This window comes from Diceros bicornis, chromosome 32, assembly GCF_020826845.1.
Source record: "Diceros bicornis minor isolate mBicDic1 chromosome 32, mDicBic1.mat.cur, whole genome shotgun sequence".
NCBI lineage: Eukaryota > Metazoa > Chordata > Mammalia > Perissodactyla > Rhinocerotidae > Diceros > Diceros bicornis.
The window spans coordinates 20,009,826-20,033,959 of NC_080771.1; the positions used below are offsets into that span (position 1 = coordinate 20,009,826).

Here is a 24,134-nt window from a genome sequence, read left to right on the forward strand (position 1 = left end):
TCTAGAGGTCACTGCAGACTGTATTTTGTAAAGCACATTTGGCTTTCATTGCAGAATTACGTTTCACCTTTTCTCTTTCATTTTTGTTTCATCTGAGTTTTCTTTTCCTGTTTGAGTTATGGAACAGTGTAGTTCTTATGATGGTTAGCAACCCAGAATTTCCTGTTCTACGAGAGTACTTAACTAGTTGATCTCATTGGGATGGTTCAGAAGCTAGGAGGCTTGATGGGCCCACCCCGTGGCTTAGCGGTTGAGTGCATGCGCTCCGCTGCTCGCGGTCCGGGTTCGGATCCCGGGCGCGCGCCGACATGCGGCTTCTCCGGCCATGCTGGGGCCGCGTCCCACATGCAGCGACTTGAAGGATGTGCAGCTGTGACATACAACTGTCTGCTGGGGCTTTGGGGGAAAAAAATGAATAAATAAAATTATAAAAAACAAACAAAAAAAAAGAAGCTAGGAGGCTTGAAAGAGAAGGATGCAGGGCCAAGCTTAAAAACTGAGCAGTGCAAGGCAGGTGAGGGTCAGGGCATGTGTTAGGGTTGGTCACGAGGCTGTATTGGTGGTGAAGTCTCCTTCCTCAGCCCTGGTTAACTGCTCAGCTTACCTGCTTCTTGGAAACACCGTGACAGAACGATCTTCTTACGCATTGTTAGTGTGTAGGCACCAGAGGGGCTAGGTGCCTCCCTAATTTTCATCAAAAATCTGAGTGCCTTTGATGAACTGTTGGGGAATTATAGAATTTGGAACAAGCATTGTTCTTAGCTTTTGACAGCTCCTCTCTAGCTTAATGGTCTTGGCTTCCTATTGGACTCTTGAGGCTGTGAGCCTCTCTGGTTTTAGTGTCTTCTACAAAGAGGGTCCTTTTTGCCCCAGCTTCTAGGGGATTTGGACATATGGGATTGCCATCCATCCAATTGGTCAAGCCAGAAAGATGGTGCCCTTTTCCTCATCTGATCCTGCAGTCTGTCATCAAATTCCATTAATCTTTCATCCCCAGTTCCTGCTCAGCTCTCATTTATTGGTGTTGGTCCCTCTTTCCCTTCCTCTATGTAGCAGCCCAAGGGGTCTTTCTGAAATGCCAATCTGACCATTTTACTCCTCTGCTTAAAACCCTTCAGCGACCTCACTGCTTTTGAGGTAAAATTCAAACTCCTTGGCAGAACATTACTGAGTCTTCATTATTTAACCCTTTAACTTCTGTTCTCTCCTCCTTAATTCTACACTTGAGAGAATGGAGTCAGAACTTTCTGGTTAGTGGCAGAGCCAAGATGCAAATATTTCTCTGTACTTTTACATGGTGCCTTATATTTCGTTGTTGTTTTAGAACACTTCCATTATCCCGTAAAATTATCTCATGCCTGTTTGCGGTCAATCCTGGTGTCCAGGTCCAGGCAACCACTGATCTGCTTTCTGTCTCTATAGTTCTGCCTTTTCTAGAAATTTCATATAAATGAAATCATACCATATATAGTCTTATGTGTCAGTTTTCCTTCATGTTTTTGAAGTTCACTCATGTTGAGCAAGTATCAGTGTTAATTCCTTTTTATTGCTGAGTACTATTCCATTATGTAGATAGACTGTATATTGTTTATCCATTTACCAGTTGATAGATATTTGAGTTGTTCCCAGTTTTTGGCTATTTAGAATAGTCCTGTTGTAAACATTCACATACAGGTCTTTGTGTGGACACATGTTTTCATTTGTTTTGGGTAGATATATAAGAGTAGAATTGCTGGGTCTGTATGTTAAGTGTATGTGGTTTTTTTGCTGAGGAAGATTGGCCAGAGCTAACATCTGTGCCGGTTTACCTCTATTTTGTATATAGGTTGCTGTCACAGCATGGCTGCTGATGAATGGTTGTAGGTCTGTGCCTGGGAACTGAACCCAGGCCTCCTGAAGCGGAGCACATCAAACTTAACCATTAGGCCATGGGGCTGACCCCTGTTTTTTTTTTTTTGTGAGGAAGATCAGCTGTGAGCTAACGTCCATGCCAATCCTCCTCTTTTTGCTGAGGAAGACTGGCCCTGGGCTAACATCCGTGTCCATCTTCTTCTACTTTATATGGGACGCTGCCACAGCATGGCCTGACAAGCGGTGCATTGGTGGGCGCCCGGGATCCGAACCCAGGTCGCCAGCAGCGGAGTGCGCGCACTTAACAGCTAAGCCACGGGGCCGGCCCCTCTTTGTAGTTTTACCACCTACTGTGTATCCTTAAAAAATAAATTCTTGGTTTTGCCTGTTTTTGAACTTTGTATGATGGAATCCTACTGTGTTTATTCTTTGTGACTTGCCTTTTTGCTTGGCATTGTTCTTGAGATTCATCCATTTTGCATGTAGCTATAGTTCATTTATTTTCACTGCTCTATAGACTCCATTGTATAAATATATCATTACTTGCCCATTCTTCTGTTGATAGACTTTGGGGTTGTGTCCAGCTTCTTTCTGTTGTAAGTAGTGCTGCTGGAACATTCCAGTACCTGAACTCTGCATATGCACACTTTTCTGTAGGCTGTGTGTACCTAGAAATGGAATTGCTGGCCATCAGGTGTGTTTAGCTCTACTAGATGGTGCCAAATTCTTTTCCAAACTGATCAAGCCAGTTTACATTTTCACCACCTGTGTATGATAGTTCTTGTTGGTCCACATCCTCACCAGTATTTGGTATTAACCAGTTTGTGTGTGTGTTTTTTTTTTTTTAAATCTAATTACACGATATAAGAACCCATTATTTTTTTATTTTTATTTTTTAATAATTTTATTTATTTATTTTTTTCCCCCCAAAGCACCAGTAGATAGTTGTATGTCATAGCTGCACATCCTTCTAGTTGCTGCATGTGGGACGCGGCCTTAGCATGGCCGGAGAAGCGGTGCGTTGGTGCGCGCCCGGGATCTGAACCCAGGACGCCAGTAGCGGAGCATGCGCACTTAACCGCTAAGTCACGGGGGCGGCCCCCAATTTGTGTATTTTTGACAATCTGGTAGGTTTAAACTGGTCTCTCATTGTAGTCTTAATTTGCATTCCCCTGATTACTGCTGAGTATGAGCTTTTTTCATTTCTCTATTGGCTATTCATGTTTCCTCTTTTATAACTTAGTAATTTATAGGAGTTCTTTATATATTCTGGATACCAGTCACTTGGCAGTTATATGTGTTGCAGTTGTTTTCTTTTAGTTTGTGGGTTTTTTCATTTGATAAAACCAACTTCTTAAATTTAATGTCGGGCCGGCCCCATGGCTTAGCGGTTAGGTGCGCGCGCTCCGCTGCTGGTGGCCCGAGTTTGGATCCCGGGCGCGCACCGACGCACTGCTTCTCTGGCCGTGCTGAGGCCGCGTCCCACGTACAGCAACTAGAAGGATGTGCAGCTGTGACATGCAACTATCTACTGGGGCTTTGGGGGGAAAAAAAAAATTTAATGTCAAATTTATCTTAGGTTTCCTTTATTGGTTGGTGCTTTTTGTCTCTTGTTTTAGAAATCTTTCCCTTTGCCAAGGTTTTAAAGGCTGTTGCTGATGTATAAATTCCAATTGGTATTTATTGATTGATTTGGAATCCTGTAGTCTTTCTAAATTCTGTTACTTTATAATTATCTGCAGGTATTTTGGGTTTTCTTCAGAGACATTCGTCTCATCTGTGAATGATAACAGTTTTCTTTCTTTCTTTCTAGACCTTAATGCATCTTTTCTTGCTCTAGTGTGTTGGTTAGAACCTGCAGTACAATGTTGTCCACTTAGTCTGAATTTTTAAAATTTATTTGCTAAAAGTTGTTCATAATATCCTTGAATCTCTCTGATATCTGTAGTATATGTACTGATACTCCTGCCTCCTTTATCCCCTTCGTCCCCACTGTTATTTGTACTTTTTTTTTTTTTTGTGAGGAAGATTAGCCCTGAGCTAACATCCATGCCAATCCTCCTCTTTTTGCTGAGGAAGACTGGCCCTGAGCTAACATCCGTGCCCATCTTCCTCCACTTTATGTGGGACGCTACCACAGCATGGCTTGAGAAGCAGTGTGTCGATGTGCGCCCGGGATCCGAACCCCGGGCGTTCAGCAGTGTGTCGCCAGCAGCGGAGCACACACTCTTCACCACTACGCCACGGAGCCAGCCCCTGTAACTTTCTCTCCCTCTACCTTTTGTTTTTTGAACTAGTCTTACCAGAGGTTCGTTGATTTTATTAGTCTTTTGAAATAAGTAACTTTTATCATTGTCAATCTTCTCTATTTTAAATTTGTTTCCTAATTCATTAATTTTGTCCACTTATTTGGAATTTATACTACAGTTCTCTTTCTAATTCTTTGAGGTGGATACTTACCTCATCTTTTGTCTTTTCTAATACATTTCTCTCCAAATATTTTTTGGCACTGTGTGTGTGTGTGTGTGTGTGTGTGTGTGTGTGTGTGTGTGAGTGTGTGTGAGGAAGATCAGTCCTGAGCTAACATCTGATGTCACTCCTCCTCTTTTTTTGCTGAGGAAGATTGGCCCTGAGCTAACACCCGTGCCAATCTTCCTCCACTTTATATGGGACGCCGCCACAGCATGGCTTGACAAGTGGTGCGTTGGTGCACACCCCGGATGCAAACCTGTGAACCCTGGGCCCCCAAAGCGGAGCACGTGCACTTAACCGCTTGTGCCACTGGGCCGGCCCCTCTCTCCAAATATTGCTTTAGCTATCCCATGAGTTTTGATATGTAATTTAAAAAAAATTATTCAGTTCTAGATATTTTCTAATTCCCCTTTGATGTAGTCTTTTACCTGTGAGTTTAGAATTTCTTAATGTTCAAAAATTTCTTTTTTTTTTAGTTATATTTTTGTTATTGAGATTTCTAACTTGATTGCACTGTGGTCAGAGAATATAAACCAGTCCTGTATTAGTTATCTTCTGTTGCGTAACAGATTATCCCAAAAATTAATGGCTTAAAACATTTATTATTTCAGAGTTTCTGTGGGTCTGAAATCTGGGCTCAGCTTAGCTGGATCCCTGGCTCTGGGTCTCTCAGACACTGTGATCATGGTGTCGGCTGGTAGGGCAGTCATCTTAAGGCTCGGCTGGGAGTGGAAGCATTTTTAGGTGTATGGCCTCTTAATATTCCTTACTAACTTGCTGGGTCATCAGTGCATTTAAAAAGATTTTCAAATGTTTTTTCCAGGCCAGCCCGGTGGCGTAGAGGTTAAGTTTGCACGCTCCACTTCGGGGGCCCAGGGTTCATGAGTTCAGAACCCCGGGCGTGGACCTATGTTCCGCTGATAAAGCCATGCTGTGGCAGTGTCCCATATACAAAACAGAGGAAGATTGGCTGGATATTAGCTCAGGGACAATCTTCCTCAAGCAAAAAGAGGAAGATTGGCAACAGATGTTAGTTAGCTCAGGGCTGATCTTTCTCACCAGAAAAAAAAAAAAAGTTTTCCATCACTTTCATTTATTTTCAGCAGAGAATCAAGGTACTTATTCAGCCAAACTGGTACAGATGAAAGATACATCTGTTTAAGTTACAAAAGACCTGAGCTAAAAACCTTCACAATGCAAAGAAATTATTTCCTGAGGGGTAAAATATATTTTAGACAAAGATTGTATGAAGTAGAGTCCATAAGGAAACCAAAAGCCACATTGCATATTTCAAAAAGGGAATTTAACAGAGGGAATTGGTTACACAGGTGTGGGAGCACTGGGAGGCAAATGGAAGCACTGAGGTAACCTAGTGGTAGTAATTGCAGGAAGCAGTTACCTCGACTAGGACTGAGGAAACGAAGGGAGAATATTGGGTTTCCAGAACCTAGAAGCGTGGAGGAAAGGTCTCTGAGAGGGATCGCTGCTCAAATGCTGCTGCTACCTCTGAGGGGCCAGAGGCTGGTTAGGGGAGTCCTGTGAGAAGCTGGAATCCAGAACCAGCTGCTACTCCTTGGAGGACACTGATGAGAGCAGCAGCCATACAGAAGGGAACAAGCTTTCTCCCTTCTACCTTCCAGTCGCTCTCTAGTTTCCCCATTGTCTATACCTAACAGCTGGAAAAAGGAGAATGTCGTTTGCAGAGCTCCAGTCCCAGCAACTCTAAGCTGAGTATAGAAGAGTGGGTGTGGAGGGGAGAGACAATTGCTTAGTAAGGGCAAAAGGCTGAATCAGTGTTCTTGGAGTCTCACAAGGCCTGCCCGACTCAGCTAGCCAGTGCTGTTCCTCAGGGGGCTGGAAAGGCCACAGGGTCATGACTTACACTGTTGCTGCCAACCGTGACTGAAGAACTTCACAAAGTACCTTTCTACTTATTTATCATAACTGGCATGAAATAACAGCTGCTTCTCCCTTCCTCTTAGAATATAAAATATTACCAGGGTATCCGGGCTGCTGTGAGCAGGGTGAAGGACAGAGGACAGAAGGCCTTGGTTCTTGACATTGGCACCGGCACTGGACTCTTGTCAATGATGGCGGTCACGGCAGGTGCCGACTTTTGCTATGCCGTTGAGGTGAGCTACACTCTTCAGGTGTGTGTCCCGTGTTTTGTGTGGGAAGTCCCTTATGTCCTTTGCACCTTGCCTATCCATTTGTTCACAAACATTCATTGAGTACTCTGTGCCAAGCACAGGGCCATGTTTTGAGGATATACAGCTGAGTCAGACACAGTTCCTTCCTCCAGGAGCTTGTTTTCTCCTCTGAAAACAGTGGTTCTCATCTTTGGCTGCATGTCAGAATCACTGAGGAGCTTTAAAAAATACTGATGCTGAACACCCCCCGCCCCCCCCATTTTGATGTAATTATTCTGGGATGGTGGCCTGGGCATTAGGATTTTTGAATGTATAGCAAGGTTGAGATCTACTACCTTAAATGTCCCTACAGAGCCAGCTATCTTTTTACATTTACCGATAGTTTGGCAGTGTCATTTTTTTCTTTTAATAAAACATTAAACATATGTTGTTTTTCTGATAATGTAAATAATACATATAATTATAGGAAATTTGGTAAATGTAAAATAAAAATAGTGTGTTAACCACTGTTAAAATTTTGGTGTATATTTCTCCAAGCTTTTGGCGAAGGGGGCTTGTATTTAAACACTTAACCCTACAAAATTTGATTCATATGGTGATTGAGTTACAAATAACAAAGTCCTGAAATAACAGTGGCTTAAATAAGGTAGCAGTTTTTTGCTCTCTCACATAAAGTCTGGAGGTCAGCACTCCAGGGTGTTCAAGCCTGCTTCCAACTCCCCACCCTGCCATCCCTACAGTGTGGCCCTCATGCTTACAATTTGGAAAGGTGGGCATTTTAGGCTGAGGGAATACTGTGGTGTGTTTGGGGAACAGTGTCATCCAGAGTTATGGCAAAGAGTGTCATGGTAGAAAAACCCAGAAAGGTAGATAGACTATGGAGGACCTGAGTGCCACAGTAAAGACTTTTAACTCTAATATCTTGAGTTAGGTTTTCCTAACCTGAGATAAGAATAATGGGCTTCAGGTCTCCATGAATGTCCTGAGACTTATATATACATCTGTGTGTGTGTGTGTGTGTGTATGTGACTCTGTATACTTGCCTCAGGATTTTATAAAAAGGATTAAGAATCATTTCTTTGCCTTTTGGGGAGTTCTCAAGGTTTTTGAGCTGATGTAAAGAAATCTATATTTTAGGATGGTTACCTTGATAGCTTCACGTAGATTTTTATTATCCTTACTTTACAAAGTATCCTTACTTTACTTATGTCCCACAGTTAATAAGTAGGAGAACCTTGGTCTTTTGGTTCCTAATTATGTTGCTCACTCCATGGTGGTAGCTTTGATGGGAGGGTGTGTGTGTGTGTGAGAAAGAGTTTTCTAGTGAGGGTTTCTGAGGGGGCAGCGAGGCCATTGACTGGTAAGAGGAACTCAGAGGAAGATGCTTACTTTGTGGGAAAGAGAGTACATTGGATGTGTTAAGTTTGGGAGAGACAGGTTCTGGGGCAAGAGCTGGTATATGTGTGGACCATAATTAAAAATATATGGTGAGAACATGTGTTTTTGATGGAATTACTAGGACTGTGCTATTCGGTTTTTCCATATTCCCATCTTACTTACCTAGATTTTTAATTCTCTGTTGCTGCTCTGGCCTATGGCTCTGACACACCTCTGTTTGGCTCTTGACAGCTTATGATGGCCTTGTTTTTGCTTTAATGACCACCTGTTTTAACCTCTAGTCTGTCTATGGACTGCCCTTATGGTTTTCACCTCTACCTGAGCTATGTGGCGACAGGAAAGACAGGTCCAGAAGAATGAGTGAGAGAGGACCTGCTGGCGCCTAGAGATAGAAGTCTGAACCTTTAGAGAGTGGCGAATACAAGTGGATTTGGAACTCACTTGCTAAAGATGTGACAGGTGAAGCTGGCAGTGTAGGAGATTATCCAAGGAAAGAGAGTAGAGTGAGAAGAGCAAACCTTGGAACATGCCTGTGTTCAGGGGGCTGAGGGAAGAAGAGTGGCCAGTAAAGTCAAGTTCAGATAGACATGAAGAGACCCTAGAGGGCAGAGGTGGAAGCCAAGGCGGGGCAGATAGCATGGAAATTGTGAGAAAGAGGGAGTGGTCAGCAGGTATGGATGTTGTAGAGCAGCACTGTCCAATAGAACTTCCTGTGATTAGAAAATCTTCTATAGCTCTGCTGGCCAGTGTGGTGGTCCCTAGCTACATGTGGCTGCCGAACACTTGAAATGTGACCAGTATGACTGAGGAACTGAATATTTTTAATTTATTCAATTTTAATCAATTTCCACTGAGAGAGCTACATGTGGCTACTCTATTAGACAGCACAGGTGTAGAAGTTGAGCAGCATGAGGACTAAGAGAAAGCTGTTGGGTTGGCAGCTAGGAGGTCATTGGTGACCTCCTTCAGGTGATATTTTCAGGAGAGAGTAGGGTTGAGGAGTGGATGGAATACAAGCAATTACAGAAACTGACTGTAGACTTCTCTTTTAGTCCATTTGAAAAGGAAGGAATATTTGGGGAAGATGTATCAGTTGCAGTGATTTCTGCAAAAATGCCTTGAAAACAAAGCATGGTCCTGGCTTCCTCACTTTCTTTCTCCTTTTTAAGAGCAAGAAGAACTTTTCCCAGGAATCTAGCAAACCTCTCCTTGGATATTATTGGCCAGAATAAGGTTAAATCCCTTTTAACTTGCCTCATTGACCCGGCAAGAAAGATTCAGTTACCCTTAGACCACTCAAAAGGTCAGTTCCCCAAACTGATTTGAGGGGTAGGGGAAGACACGAATAATATTGGGAAGTCAACTTCAGGGTCCACTTCAGACAGTGTTTTGGGTGAGATCTTGAGTTCTTGGTGGCTGGGGAGGAGGCTGTGAATGTCAGAGCCTGAAGGGTCAGTAGAGGAGATGAGTGATATGTCAAGAGGCAGGAGGGCTGAGGGAATGGTATGAGCTTGTGATACTTCTGGGCTGGAGACAAAGTGATGGGTGAGAACTGAGGGTTTGAGGCCCTCAAACCACATCTAAAAACATCAAGCCAGATCCTAGAAATAATTTGAAATAGATAGTGAAGATTTTTTTTTCTAGCTGAGCACATATGTGCTCTTTACAGAATATAGTATTTCCCCCTTGATTATAATAAAAGAAATATGTGTTCATGGTAGAAAATATGGAAAATGCAGAAAAGGACTTAGAAAAAATGGAAATCTTGTCATTGTGACCAGTCACTTTATTATTTTGTTGTATTTCCACTCTGTGTGTGGTCACATGTGTGTCTGTATGTTTTATGCACTATTGTGGTTGGAGCTGTGCACTCTAAATTTGGGCAGGCAAGAAAGTAAGAGTTGAAGGCTTGTTTAGGGACATGTGAAGGGTTCAGGGAGGAGTTCTGGAGAGGAGGGATTTGTGCTGCCCTGGAAAGTTGGGTTTGCTTTGGCAAGTTGGGGGTAGGGCAGGGAAGGCTCAGGCTTGTCTAGTGCACAATGAGATCACTGTGGCTGGAGCATCATTGTGGGAGGCAAGTAAGGCTGGGGGAAGTAAGGTGGTCCATATTATGGAGGTCCTCAAATACCATAGGAAAATATAGGCTGTGTTCTGCCAGCAGTGGGGATTTGGGGAACTTTTGAGCAAGAGGGTGACTGGCTCACACTTAACATCTAATACAGTAACAATCTCACTTTCCTCTAGAGAGCACAGCACACATCATGCATGTCCCAGATCACAGATAATGGTTTTGTGAGGCAAGTCCCCTTCCTGGCTCCCTCTAGCGTGACACTGACATCTGCCGTCCTAACTAGGTAGTGCAACCTCCTTGGTACCCCTTGCATCCCCACTGTAATGAGAACTCCTAGCTGCAAGTTAAACCCAGTGGAATCTCATCCCTTTGTGTTCATTTTCATGACACACATTTGGAGAATAAAGTATTTAGGTTACATAGATGAAGTCTTGTTTATAGATCAAATCAGCCCAAAGAAATATTTTGCCTGTAACAAAGGTACATTTTGTATATTTATGAGGAAGTTCTGTCGTGGAGGCCTCTTTTACTTCAAATCTTAGGACCAGAATCAAGACATATCTTGCTAATCTTTGGTGGTAGGTTGTTATTTAATTTGTTGCTCATTTTTACTTGAGTTTTTGCTCTAATTTCTAGGTTTTCAAGCCTATGGCTGATGCTGCTGTGAAGATTGTGGAGAAAAATGGCTTCAGTGATAAGATTAAGGTTATCAACAAGCATTCCACTGAGGTGACCGTAGGGCCAGGTAAGATCAATACACCCTGTGTCGAAAGCTTTACTTGCTTTTGTAGGAGAAGGGGTGTTATGAGAGGTTCGGGGATTCGATCGGAGACGTAAAAGACACTTTCCACTCCAAACAAATGGACCGAAGGTATATTTTATTATATAGAGGATAGTAAAGGCGACAGTCTGCAAACAGATCCAAATAGGTCAAGTATTAAGAGGGAAAAAACATCAGCCCGACTGGAAAGGGAAAACACCCACATCGGCTGAAGAGAAATGACACAAATCAACTGGAAAGAGAAACACCAGGTTGACCGAAAAGAGAACACATCAAATCAATTACTTCACATCAAATCAATTACTTCACATCAAATCAGTTACTCACAACATCCACGCCCCACTGCCGGGAGAGCCCTGTCAATCGATGCGGCTGGGCAAGGATCACACGTCCTGGGCAAGGTGTCCCTTCCACAGGTGGAACTCTCACCAGGGCTCAGTTTCCAGCAGTTTTTATACCATCAGTAATTTTCAGAGTAAGCAATTACAGAGTTTGCAGAGCAAGCATTTAGTGTTTCCATGCACAAAATGGTTATCAGTGGCGTACGTGCACTGAGCCCCCTGGCTAATGTCCCAGCCCAGTAGTTGTGTACGTGCATTGTTCTCTTTGGTTATCGTCCCAGCCCGGCACAGATGGCCAGTCCATTCCGGGCCACGACGCTCCAAGAGCCTTGAAATGTTACAACTTGCAACTCTCTCCGTGGGAGAAAGGCCAGTTCCCGGGAAAAGGCCGGTTCCCACCACACAGAAAGCAGCTTTGTATTTCTTTTTGTGCTGATGGCTGTAGGTCAATGGAGCGGCCAAACATGGCTGTACTCATGTCAAGACAAGGGGAAAAGTTTTATTCTAATTACCTTGAATGAATGTATCCAGGTAATCGCAAAGAAATGGGGCCTCGTCTGTGGTGGTCTGACGATAAGCACTTTGCTTCTCTACTAGTTTATTTCTTACTAGGTAAAACAAATCAGCAATGAGGAAACCAGAGCTAATCAAGAGCAACAATGGTGACACGAACAAAACCTCCTTTTGCTTTAAGCAAGTTGGAATTCTTTTGTAGCTCAGCTCTGTGAGTTTCGTGTTTTATCAGACAGAAGTGAAACTAAGTAGATAGCAGAAAGAGGTTTGCTTAGTTCTGACATCCTGCTTCAGCATCCAATGAGAGATTGCCTGTATAGTACAATCTCTCCAGGTTTCCAGGATATTTTTTATAGTCTATGAGTTTGAATTGGACTTCTAAGATTTCACATGCTACTGATACACAGTGGAGAGCAGTGGAAAGATCCATAAAAGAAGCTTCTGGGGTGAGATTATGGATATCACCACAGTTTTAAAAAATGCAGTATTTTATTTTATTTATTTTTTTATTTTTTGTGAGGAGGACCAGCCCTGAGCTAACGTCCAATGCCAGTTCTCCTCTTTTTTTTGCTGAGGAAGACTGGCCCTGGGCTAACATTCGTGCCCATCTTCCTCTACTTTATATGGGACACCGCCACAGCATGGCTTAACAAGCGGTGCATCAGTGCACGCCTGGGATCCGAACCAGTGAACCCCAGGCCGCCGCAGGGGAGCACACGTACTTAACTGCTTGCGCCACTGGGCTGGCCCCGAAAATGCAGTATTTTAGGATGAAGCATCTATCTAAGATCAACATTTTTCTCCCATTTAAAAAAGTATATTTTTTTATGGAGAATCTGAAACATGCACAAAAGAAGGGATTCGTGTCCCCTTTATTTATTTTTAAAGCATAACCTACATACAAAAAAGTACACAAATGATTATCCCATTTTTAATCCAGATTATTGAGGTATAATTTACATAAAATGAATGCACCCATTTTAAGTGTATAGCTTGATGAGTTTTGACAAATCTAAACACAATTGTAACCACTACCACAATCAAGATAATAGAATATCTCCATCATGCCCTAATAAATTCTTCATGACCCTTTACAGTCGGTACCCCCATATCCCTGGCCTTAAGCATCCACTAATCTGCTTTCTTCGATATAGATTAGATTTGCATTTTCAAGAATTTTGAGTGAGTGGAGTCATACAGTGTGTACTCTTTGATGCCTGCTTTCTTTGCCATAGCATAGTGCTTTTGAGATTCGTCCACGTTGTCCTGTGTATTAAGAGTTCATTCTCGAGCCAGCCTTGATGGCCTAGTGGTTAAAGTTCAGTGCTCTCTGCTTCGGCGGCCCTAGTTCGGTTCCTGGTTGTGGAATCACACCACTCGTCTGTCAGTAGCCATGCTGTGGCGGCGGCTCACATAGACAAACTAGAAGGACTTAGAACTAGAATATACAACCATGTACTAGGGCTTTGGGGAGAGAAAAGAAAAAAGAGGAAGATTGGCAACTGATGTTAGCTCAGGACGAATCTTTCCCTGCAAAAAAAAAAAAAGTTCGTTCTCTTCCATTGCTGAGCAGCACTCCAAACATGTATATCCCATAATTTATTTATCCCTTCACCTATTGATGGACATGGATAGTTTCTTGGATAGGTCTTTAGGTTCACTAATCTTTTCTTTTATGGTGTCTAATCTGCTGGCCTGCACATCTAGTGAACTTTTCATTTCTGGTATTGTATATTGCTTCTCTAAAAATGCATTCCATTTTTTTCCTCGTTATGTTCATGTGTTCCTTTAAATACTTAACATATTTATATTAACTGTTTTAATATCCTTATCTTCTGTTTCCACTGTCTCTGTCTTTTCTGTGTTTGTTCTGTTGACTTATTTTTATCCTGGTTCTGGGTCAAATTTTCCTTCTTCACACGTCTAGTAATTTTTCTTTGGATCCTGTGTAGATTGGGAATTTTGCATTGCTGAGTGCTGGAGTTTGTTGTCTTGCTTTAAAAGCTTTGTCTGGCGTGCAGTTGGGTTACTTGCAGATCAATTTGATCCTTTCAAGGCTCATTTTTAAGCTTTGTTGGAGCAGGGTTAGAGGAGCTTTAAGTCAGGGGTTCTCAATAGCAGCACTGTTGACATTTTGGGCCTGATAACTCTTTGTTGCGAGGAGCTGTCCTGTGCGCTGTAGGATGTTTACCCCTGGCCTCTACCCGTTAGAAGCCAGTAGCACCTCCTTCCTCCCCACCATTTGTGCCAACCAAAAATATCTCCAGACATTGCCAAATGTCCCGAGTGGCAGGCTTGGGGTGGGGGCAAAATCGATCCCTATTGAGAACCACTGCTCTGAGGCTGCTTTAGCCATACTAGTATGGCATGACCTTTCTGTGGTCTCTGCTAAGTGCCTGGGTGCTGGCTGATCAGAAATAGAATGTTTCCCAGTCCTCTGTGAGCTCTGGAACTTGTTCAGCTTATAGCTACATGGTTATCGTTTGCCTGGCCTTCTAGAGTCTTACCCTATGTGTGTGTGAATATATCTAACAAGAGACTTAAGGAGAGCCCCGTGCAGATTTCTGAAGCCCTTTCTCTGTGTAACTTCCTCTCTTGTTCCCTCCCCTGCAAGTCCCAGCCGCCTCTACTCCCCTAAACTCCAGTTGCTATCTCCTCACCTCAGCAGGATTGCTGTGCTCTGTTTGACTTCTTAGTCCCTGTACTATGGTCTGGAAGGTGCCTGCTGGCCAAAAGAGCAGTAGTAGGGGTCACTTTATTTGTTTCCCTTCTTGGTGAACAAACTGTGTTGCCTCTTGTTCAACATCTAAAAACACTTGTTTCATATATTTTGTCTGGTTTTCTAGTTGATTACAGTGGATGGATAAGTTTGAGCCCAGTTTCTCTGTTTTGGCCAGAGGTAGAGATCTTGACAGCACAGAAACAACCTGCAGAGCAACCTTTGCCATGTCACTGTCTCTTTGACTCTCTGCCCTGTGCCCTCCTCCAGGCTGTGTGCATTAGGCCAGGCCCCTCCTATGCTTTCTTAATACTTTTCCTTTGTAGTGTTTATCATTACAATAATTAAATAATTATGTAATTATGTATTTATTGTCTATATCCCCACACAGCTGAAGCATCCTGAGGTCATGGACTGTGTGGTCTTATTAGCTATTTCATTCCATAACTTGCACAGGGCCTGGCACGTAAAAGAATTCAGTGATATTGGTTTAGTGAGCAGATTGTCAACTTTGCTTGGTCCTTAACCCTTGTAAATGGGACTTGGTTTCCACTCCCCAACTTGACAAGCGCTTCCTCAGTGCTGAGGCTGGTGGTCTTTCCTCTGCTTTTCCTCTCAAATGCTGCAGCTTTGGTACTTTTGCCTTTCAGTCCTTCTGGAAGCTCTCTCTTGCCAGGCCTCAGTGACATCTCCCAGCCTTGGTTCTCCTTTGCAGCTTTCTTTTTGCTCCCGAATGCATATTTCCAAGGTTCTGTTCTCAGCTCTTTTAAAAATGACATCTAAGTTTGTTTTCTATTCCCCAGAGATGGATTACACACCGAGGCATGTGTAGCATCTGACTCAGGGAGCAGCATTTGTTCATCCATCGAGTCATTTGGTGAAGACTTAAGAGGCACGTGGGGTAACCGCCCCTTCTCAGGCTCCCACTGCACCCTCTGCTCCCTTCTCTGTTAGTGCTTACATGCTAGATACCAGACTCTCAGAATATTTACTGAAATTCACTGGATCATAAAGCTTTATTTATTTGAAGCAGGTTTGGACAATAAATCATTTTAAGTTAAATAACTGGCTTAAAAATTATTCAGGAGGTAGAATTGGCAGGGCTTGGTGATTGATTGGATGTAGGATGACAGAGAGGGAGGAATCAAGAATTCACCTAGGGCCGGCCCCGTGACTTAGCGGTTAAGTGTGCGCGCTCCGCTGCTGGCGGCCCGGGTTCGGATCCCAGGCGTGCACCGACCCACTGCTTCTCTGGCCATGCTGAGGCCCCGTCCCACATACAGCAACTAGAAGGATGTGCAGCTATGACATACAACTATCTACTGGGGCTTTGGGGGAAAAATAAATAAATAAAATTATAAAAAAAAAAAAAATTCACCTAAGGTTTGCTGACTATTACTGGGTGCTAGGCATTGTTCTGGGCACCAGGGTACAATGGTGAGCAGACCAGTCAGGGTCCCTGCTCTTCTGGAGCTGGTAAATGATGCTCAGGTTTCAGGACTGTCTGACTGATGGTGCCGTTCACTGAGGCAGAAACATCAGAGGGAGAAGCAGGTGTGTGGGTGGGGCGGGGCTGGCTCAGTTTGAGACAGCGTATTTCAGTTGGAATTTGGCATCATATCGGAGAGGATGGGCACTGTCACTCGGGAGGGTGGTCTCTGTGCCAGGAGACAGAAGTTTCTTCTCAGCCTCCTTTCATGTCATGCTGCCATTGAGCACAAGTGTACTTCATCGGAAGTGGGCGGTTTTTATCTTTGCTATCCTAACCACCTCTGCATGGAGCAGATCTTGTTATCCTTGTCTTACAGATGAGGTTATTGATGGTCAGAACTGAAAGTTCAAGGCTAGAAAGTGGGATCCAGGCCCAGGTCTCTATGCCTCAAGGTTTAAGCTCTCTCTACTGCACCCTTCTTTGAACTCTGTAATGCTTCTCTTTTCTTGCATCATCCGTGTTCCTTGTCTTCTGTGTAAGGAAGATGAGTGGGCTTTGTCAAATTGTAATTCATGAGCCATTAGGAGTGTTTACAGTTAATTCTCCATGATGAATAGCCCCTTCCAAAGTCAATTTTGTCTCTTGGCTCCTTAAAAATTATAATTGTAGATGTAACATTAGATTATATTACAAAGATTTAGAAAATAGAGTTAACAAAAAGACCCTCTGTACTCCTTCTATCCTAAAACACCTGTTATTTGGGGGATTGTTTGGTAGCAAGAAACTAACTTAATTAAGGGGGATTTAGTGTAAGGAACTGGGAATTCTGAGTCCTGGATCTCAGTGGTATCATTGGATATCAGAGGAATCAGACAGCCTATCTCTCTTGCTTTGGTTTTCTCTCCCTTTCTGCCACCTAGAAACATTTGAAGTACTAGCATTCAGTTTTTGCTTTTCAAATAATTTTTGCTAATTTAATAGTTAATAGTTTAATTGTCAGTTTATATCTCACCAGTGGCTAATAAGAAGGAAAAATTTTCCATATATTTAATTTGTTTTCTGCTTTGCATTGTCTATTTGTATTGTTGCCTGGTTTTCTTTTTGGGTGTTTATAGTTTTTCTTTTCAGTTTTATAAGTCCCTTGCAATGTTAGACCTACAGAAAAATTGAAAGAGTAGTACAATGAACACCCATATTCTCTTAACCAAGACTTACCAGTTGTTAGCGTTTTGATGTATACATGTATATCAAAATGGGTTTTTTTGCTGAACCATTGGAAATGGTTGCAGATATCATGGCACTTCTGAATACTTCAGCATGTGTACATGCTCTCAATTTAATGACCTATTAACCTTTTATCTTTCACATGTTTGCTGTAAATGTTTTTTCTGATCTGTTGCTTGTTTCTGACTCTGTTTCCTTGTGTTTTTCAGATGGTGACATGCCATGCCGTGCCAACATCCTGATCACGGAGTTGTTTGACACAGAACTGATTGGGGAGGGAGCACTGCCCTCCTATGAGCATGCACACAGTCATCTCGTGCAGGTGGGGGACCAGGGGCCTCTCTCAGGCATATTGCTGTGATCGCAGCCGGCTCACACAGCTCTCACTGATTGACCATGCCCTACACAGCCTGACCCCTTAGTATTTCTCCATATACCCTAGGAGAACCCTTGATTCCTGCGACATTCTGATTCTCCTCAATGACGACTTCTGTGCCTCTTGAATGCCCAGTCTTGGTAGGGTAGAGTCGAAAGACAAGAAGCTGTTTTCAAATTCAGTTCAATTCAGCAAACATTCTTTGAATGTCACATGTGTATAAGGTGTTCTAGCATCCAGGGAGAAGTATGAAACATCCTTATTGCTTCTGAGACCTACACTAGTCAGCAACGGTAAGGACTGGATGGGCCAAATGGAGAGGCAGACAGAAGCATCACTAACATTTGGTTTAGGACTTGCAGAGGAGGTCAAGGGTCGGGAAGGAGATGAGGGCATGTGAGCATGATGGCATGTGTGGAGAGGGTGGAATTTGGAAAGGTACTGAGGAGTGGGAGAGGTATGCCAGGTAGAGGACCTGTTTGGTAGGTCAGTGAGAACACCAGGCTGGGGGAGCTTGTGAGTTAATGGCAGAGAACTGGGTAGAGGATGGAAGGCCTGGAATGCCAGGCTGTTCCAGGTGAAGGAGTTTGGGTGGTGATAATCTTTGACAGTTTTTTTGAGGAGGGAGAGACATGCTGAAAACGTTATCTCAGAGACATTGGTCTTGTTTTTTATGGATGTAAACTGGGGGTGGAGACCCAGAGGCAAAGGCCAGCTGGGGAGGTGTGATGTCTGCTTCTTCTGCTGGCACCTGCCTTGTGGGAACCGTCCAGGTGAGCCTGCACTGTCCCAGCTCGGGACCCTCTTTTGAGGGTTCTTGGTGCCCCCAGAGTGAGAAAGGTGGCTCCTTCCAGGGCTGTTGGGGCCAGAGTGCACATTACTCACACGGTCAGCATGTGATGGTGATTGTCCTGCAGATCCCCACACTGTGTGAGATGTCTCATTGTCTCCAAAGTGTAAAATCCTTCACTGGTAACTTTGGGAGTAATTATTTTTATTTCTCCACATTAAAACTATCAGTTAGATTGGGCTGGCCCCATGGCTTAGCGGTTAAGTGCATGCGCTCCGCTGCTGGCGGCCCGGGTTCGGATCCCGGGCGCTCACCGATGCACCGCTTCTCCGGCCATGCTGAGGCCGCGTCCCACATACAGCAACTAGCAGGACGTGCAGCTATGACATACAGCTATCTACTGGGGCTTTGGGGGAAAAAAAAAAATAAATAAAATTATATAAAACTATCAGTTAGATGAATCCCTGAAACAGAACCAAGGATATTTAGAATTATATTAATGTTGCCCAATTTGTCTTTCTCTAATTCATCTAATAATTAAAAAGGTGCACAGGCAGCTGTCCTCAGTTTCCTCTCCCAGCTGGCCTATAGCAGCCAGGTGTCCATTGTCCACTCTAATCACTGTCCCCATCTGCCCACTCTGTGCCTGAGCTTGAAGGGGGTTATGGCTGTATACAAAGGCTTCGTTGTGTAAGCCCTGTCCCTCCTCCTGACTTATTGGCAGTCATGGAACCAGGATGCTGGAGTGTCTAACAAATACTCCATGTGTGTTAAAGTGACCCAGGAATTGATCTCAGAAGACACATTTACTGAGTGCCTTCATTTGGTACCAAGAATATGAACGTGAGCTCCTGCAAAGGCAGGTAGGTGAGCAGGTCATCACAGTACAGTTTGAGGTACCTCTGATGGTGGTCAGTGCATGAGATCATGCCTACTCCAGTGATGGGAAGGTAAAGGGGTCAAGGAAGATGAGGCTTGAGCTGAGTCAGTCTTTTTTTTTTTTTTTTTAATAATTTTATTTATTTATTTTTCCGCCAAAGCCCCAGTAGATAGTTGTATGTCATAGTTGCACATCCTTCTAGTTGCTGTATGTGGGACGCGGCCTTAGCATGGCCGGAGAAGCGGTGCATCGGTGCGCGCCCGGGATCCGAACCCCGGGCTGCCAGCAGCGGAGCGCGCGCACTTAACCACTAAGCCACGGGGCTGGCCCTGAGTCAGTCTTGAAGAGTGATCGGGTGTTGGCCGGGCAGACGAGGGTATTCGTGGCAGAGGAGATCAGCATGCACAAAGACATGAAGATGAGTTGGTGCGGTGGCTCCCAGACCCTGCAGTTGTTCGGATTATTGGTAGTGTGGGAAGTGAGGTTAGAGGTAAGGCTGGAGGGCTCAGCAGGGCTACACTGAGGAGGGCCACAGTGCTCCAGAAGTAAGTATGGCGCAGAATGGTTTTAAGCAGGGCATTGACATCACAGGCAGACATGTGGAGAGCAGTTAGGGTACAAGATCCGAGGCAGGAAGACTGGTTAGAAGGTAGTTGGAGTCATCCAGGTGCTGGCCCAAGGTGGGCCTCAGCCAGGGCCGTAGAAATGGGCCTGGAGAGGTAGACTTGAGGAGGAGGAAGGTGGTCACAGACTTGGTGGTTACTTAGATGTTGAGGCATTGAGGATGATGCCAGGGTTTGGGGCTTGGGTGACTGGATTGGATGGTGGTACTCCCTGTTGAATGGGAGTACGAGAGGAGAACCGGGTCCAGGAAGGTAGGGGAGAGGTGAAGGTGATTGTTCACTTTAGACAGAGCGAGTTCAAGCTGTATGAGGGTCAGCCAAGTAGAAAGGACCAAGAGGCCTTTGGATACATAGTATTTGGTAAATGAAGATGGAGTGGTTGAGGTCACTCAGGGGAGAGTATGTGGAGGGAGAAAAAAGTGATCCAGACCAGATCTCTGGGGAGTCCCGTCTGTGAGGGATGGGCAGGGGAAGCACAGCCTTGTGAAGGAGACGAGGAGAGCGGAGCTTCTCATCCAAAGCCATATCTAGAGACATTTTTGGTGTTAGAACTGAGAGGGGGGTGCTGCTGTCATCTTATGGTTAGGGACCAGGGATGTTGCAAAACATACTACGCTGCACAGAACAGCCCCTACAACACAGGATCATCTGGCCCAAGAGATCACTGGTGCTGAGGTAGAGAAACCCTGTGTTTGTCATTTCCATATGGTAGCAGCTGTGAATATCCTCATGACAGCTGGACCTCTAGTGCCTGGCATGTAGAGGATATTGGATGAATGAATGAGGTAGGAGGGAAATTAGATGAGGGACTATAGCCAAAGCCAAGTGAGGAGAGTGGTTGACAGTGCCTGGTGAGGCCAGGAAGTCAGGACAGTGAAGGGTGGACCCTTGTCCACTGGACTGTGCAATAAGAAGGTTCTGGTGTCTGGGTGAGAGCTGCGTTGAAGGAAAGCTCTGAGCCCAGTGCCAGAATTACTGCTTAGCAGGAAGACTTGGACTCTTTCTTCAAAGTCACTGTGGGAGTTAATCACCGTGATGACAATTAAGGTTTATTTTTGAAGTATTTAAGAGTGTCACGTAGCTAGGAACTTACCTGATGTAAATCATTTTAGGCATAACATGTATTGCTTTTGAAATCTAGTTCCTTTTTTTTTCTTTCCCAAGGGCATTAGGCTGAAAAAGTTCACTATCCTAATAGTGGTAAGGCGTTAGATGTTACTAAGCAGGCCTCTTTTTTTTTTTTGGTGAGGAATATCAGCCCTGAGCTAGCATCCATGCCAATCCTCCTCCTTTTTTTTCCCTATTTCTCCTCAAAGCCCCAGTAGATAGTTGTATGTCATAGTTGCACATCCTTCTAGTTGCTGTACGTGGGACGCCACCTCAGCATGGCCGGACAAGCAGTGCGTCGGTGCGTGCCTGGATCCAAACCTGGGCCGCCAGTAGCGGAGCGCGCACACTTAACTGCTAAGTCACGGGGCCGGTAAACAGGCCTAATATTAAGGAATATTGTGATCAATGGGCATTGCTGTGGGTCCACGTACCTGGTTTATTTTTTTGTTCTTTTGTTTTGTTTTTTTAATATAAACTTAGGAAAATTGTGAAGCAGTGCCTCATAGAGCAACCGTCTATGCACAGCTGGTAGAGTCCAGAAGGATGTGGTCGTGGAACAAGCTGTTTCCCATCCGTGTTCAGACCAGCCATGGAGAGCAGGTCATCATCCCCCCCTTGGAACTGGAGAGGTGCCCTGGGGCACCCTCTGTTTATGACATTCAGTTGAACCAGGTGTCGCCCACTGACTTCACTGTCCTCAGCGACGTGCTGCCTATGTTCAGGTACCAAGAAGCCACTCAGGGTGACGGCGGTTTGAGACATTTGGTGGGATTGGGGTCTTTGGAAGTTATTTTTGAGTGGGAAGGAAACCTAGCTGATGTCATCTGCCTCTGAAGGCAAGAGTCCATTGCAAACAAGCCGATGAGGTCACCATAAAAGCTTAAAAATGGAGTGTGCAAGCTTAAAATATGTTTAAGTTCCTGAACATTCTTCCATAGTGTGGACTTCAGCAAGCAAGTCAGTAGCTCAGCAGCCTGTTATAGCAGGCAGTTTGAACCTCTGGCGTCTGGCCGAGCTCAGGTGGTTCTGTCCTGGTGGGACATTGAAATGGACCCTGAGGGGAAGATCAAGTGCACCATGGCCCCCTTCTGGGCGCAGTCAGACCCAAAGGAGCTCCAGGTAAGAGGCAGAAGCTGAGTACCTGTTATGTAAATCAGGAAACTTGCCCACTTTTTGTCTTGGGAAAGTAGCATGTTGAACCTTAGATTCATAAGAATTTAGAGACAGAAGGGACTATGTCAGAATCAATGTCAAAGAAGAGTTTAAAAAAAGAAAAAAAAAAAGCAAGGCTAGCTATGGTAAGATATAAGGTAGACCTCTCAGGCCAAGTTCATGGTCAGCGCCAGTGGACGCAGTGAGCCACAGGGGTGCTTGGGTGTGCTGACTCTCCTGCATCCTGACACAGCCACTCTTAGATCCCACACCACCCTCCCCCCTGAGTAATCCCAGGGGGCCTCAGATCTGCTTGGACTGGAGAACTACAGCCTGTCTACAGCCTCATTTGGCTTCAAAATCTACCTTTTCCAGCTCAATAGAAAGTGGGCAGAGGACATGAACTATAGAAGAGGAAATACGGAGTACTCCTTAACATGTGAAAAGTTGTTCAGCCTCACTCATAAGAGCAATGAAAATTTAAACTGTAGTGAGATAGCATTTTTCACCTTTAGTAAATAAAGTTCAAACAATTTGGTAGCGCACTGCTGGTGGAGCTATGGGGAAGAGCAGGAAAGTGATCGTCAGAGTGTCCGTGGAGCACAGTGCGGCCCAGTCCCTCAAGATGGAAGGTGATGCCACTTCTAGTCACTAAGGCTCTGGATGGATTTGCATATGTGTAGAATGACATGTGTGCCACGATACTCACTGCAGCCTTGATTTAAAAGAAAGGACTGGAACAACCTAAAGGCCACCAGTAGGAGACTGGCTAAGTCCATTATCCTACATCCATTCAGAGGATGAGGCAGCTCTCTGTGCACTGGTGTGGAACAATCGCCAGGATATATCATTAAGTGAAACAAAAATAGAGGTGCAGAACAGTGTGTGGTATGCCAATGTTGGTGTTACTAAAAATAAGAATGTATGTGTTGATGTGTGGTGTGTATGTATAAGGATATCTTTGAAAGAATTCACAGAAATTGGTAAAAATGGTTGCTTCTGGGAAGGGGGCTGGAGGTTAGGGGTAGAAAGGAAGCTTAGTTTTCACTCCATGACCCTTTTATATATTTTGAATTTTCTTTCATGTGCATATGTTAGGTACCCCTCTACACACACACTCAAAGGACAAAAAAGTGGGAAAGGTTCTTCAGGGCTGAGGAATGGAACCTTCCCTCTCTACCTGGAAGGCCTGTGTTCTGTCCTCTTGTTACCATTTGCTGGGCACTGGCTTTCCTTTGATTGCCCACCTACTGGTTTCAGTTGTATACAGGGTGCCTTCAGGGAAGGCCTTAGCAGCTCCTCCGCTCCCTGAGTTACTGCTTAGGCCAAAGGGCCATGACTGCTGCAGGACTGTGGTCAGGCCCCTTGGTCCTGTGAGCTCCTCCATCTCTACTGTACCCTTTAGTGTGCATGAACTTCCCTCTGTGGGGCTCTGTCCTCTGCAGGCTGTGTGTGTATATGCGTGTGGGTGTGGGTGTGGGTGTGGGTGGGTGGAGGGTCAGAATTCTCCCACAGAATTGAGATTTGCACTGAGGTGCTTTCTTCCTCTCCGGGAGTGTGATGGTTGCAAAATTAACATAAGAATATCATTAAAATGTTAATACTTTTCATTTGCATATCTTCAAAGTGCTACTATGTATATTTTCTCCTTGAATCTTCATATAAGACATGCTGGGTAACCACAGAATGCCCAAACTGAGACTCAGCCCTGCCCAGTGATTGGAGCAGGACCTTGTGTCTAAGCAGCAGTGGTGGGTATTTGTTCCCAGGTCTTCTGACTGTGAGGCTTGTGTCCTTGGATGGTGACTTTTGGACTGTTAGGAATTTGAAGAGCTGCTAATGAATCTTCCTCATGACTTCCCTAAACTGCCCTTGATCCGAAATATATTCAGCCCGTCTCACCTTGGACAGTGGGTTCTGTCAGCAGCTCTTTAGCATTAGGACCTGGGAGGCTGGAGACGGTGACAGAGAAGCACTAGGCGAGTAAGGAGAAGGGTCAGGGGAGGCTTTTATTTTATTTTATTTTTTTTTGTGAGGAAGATCAGCCCTGAGCTAACATCCATGCTAATCTTCCTCTTTTTGCTGAGGAAGACTGGCTCTGAACTAACATCTATTGCCAATCCTCCTCCTTTTTTTTCCCAAAAGCCCCAGTAGATAGTTGTATGTCATAGTTGCACATCCTTCTAGTTGCTGTATGTGGGACGCGGCTTCAGCATGCCCGGAGAAGCGGTGTGTCGGTGCACGCCCGGGA

At 44.5% G+C, this 24,134-nt stretch overlaps 1 protein-coding gene across 6 annotated transcripts in view; it reads left to right on the top strand.

Moving 5' to 3' along the window:
• The window catches only part of PRMT7 (protein arginine methyltransferase 7), a 44,565-nt gene that overhangs the window by 6,163 nt on the left and 14,268 nt on the right, over nucleotides 1-24,134 (top strand). For 4 of the 6 annotated variants that reach the window (XM_058528094.1, XM_058528092.1, XM_058528096.1 and 1 more), the window contains exons 4-8: nucleotides 6,306-6,455; nucleotides 10,579-10,687; nucleotides 17,162-17,274; nucleotides 21,212-21,453; nucleotides 21,670-21,850. In XM_058528094.1, the coding sequence (XP_058384077.1) occupies nucleotides 6,306-6,455; nucleotides 10,579-10,687; nucleotides 17,162-17,274; nucleotides 21,212-21,453; nucleotides 21,670-21,850 (795 nt within the window). The remainder of the gene's footprint in view (nucleotides 1-6,305; nucleotides 6,456-10,578; nucleotides 10,688-17,161; nucleotides 17,275-21,211; nucleotides 21,454-21,669; nucleotides 21,851-24,134) is intronic. The other 2 variants (XM_058528095.1, XM_058528097.1) reach the window with 2 other exon arrangements.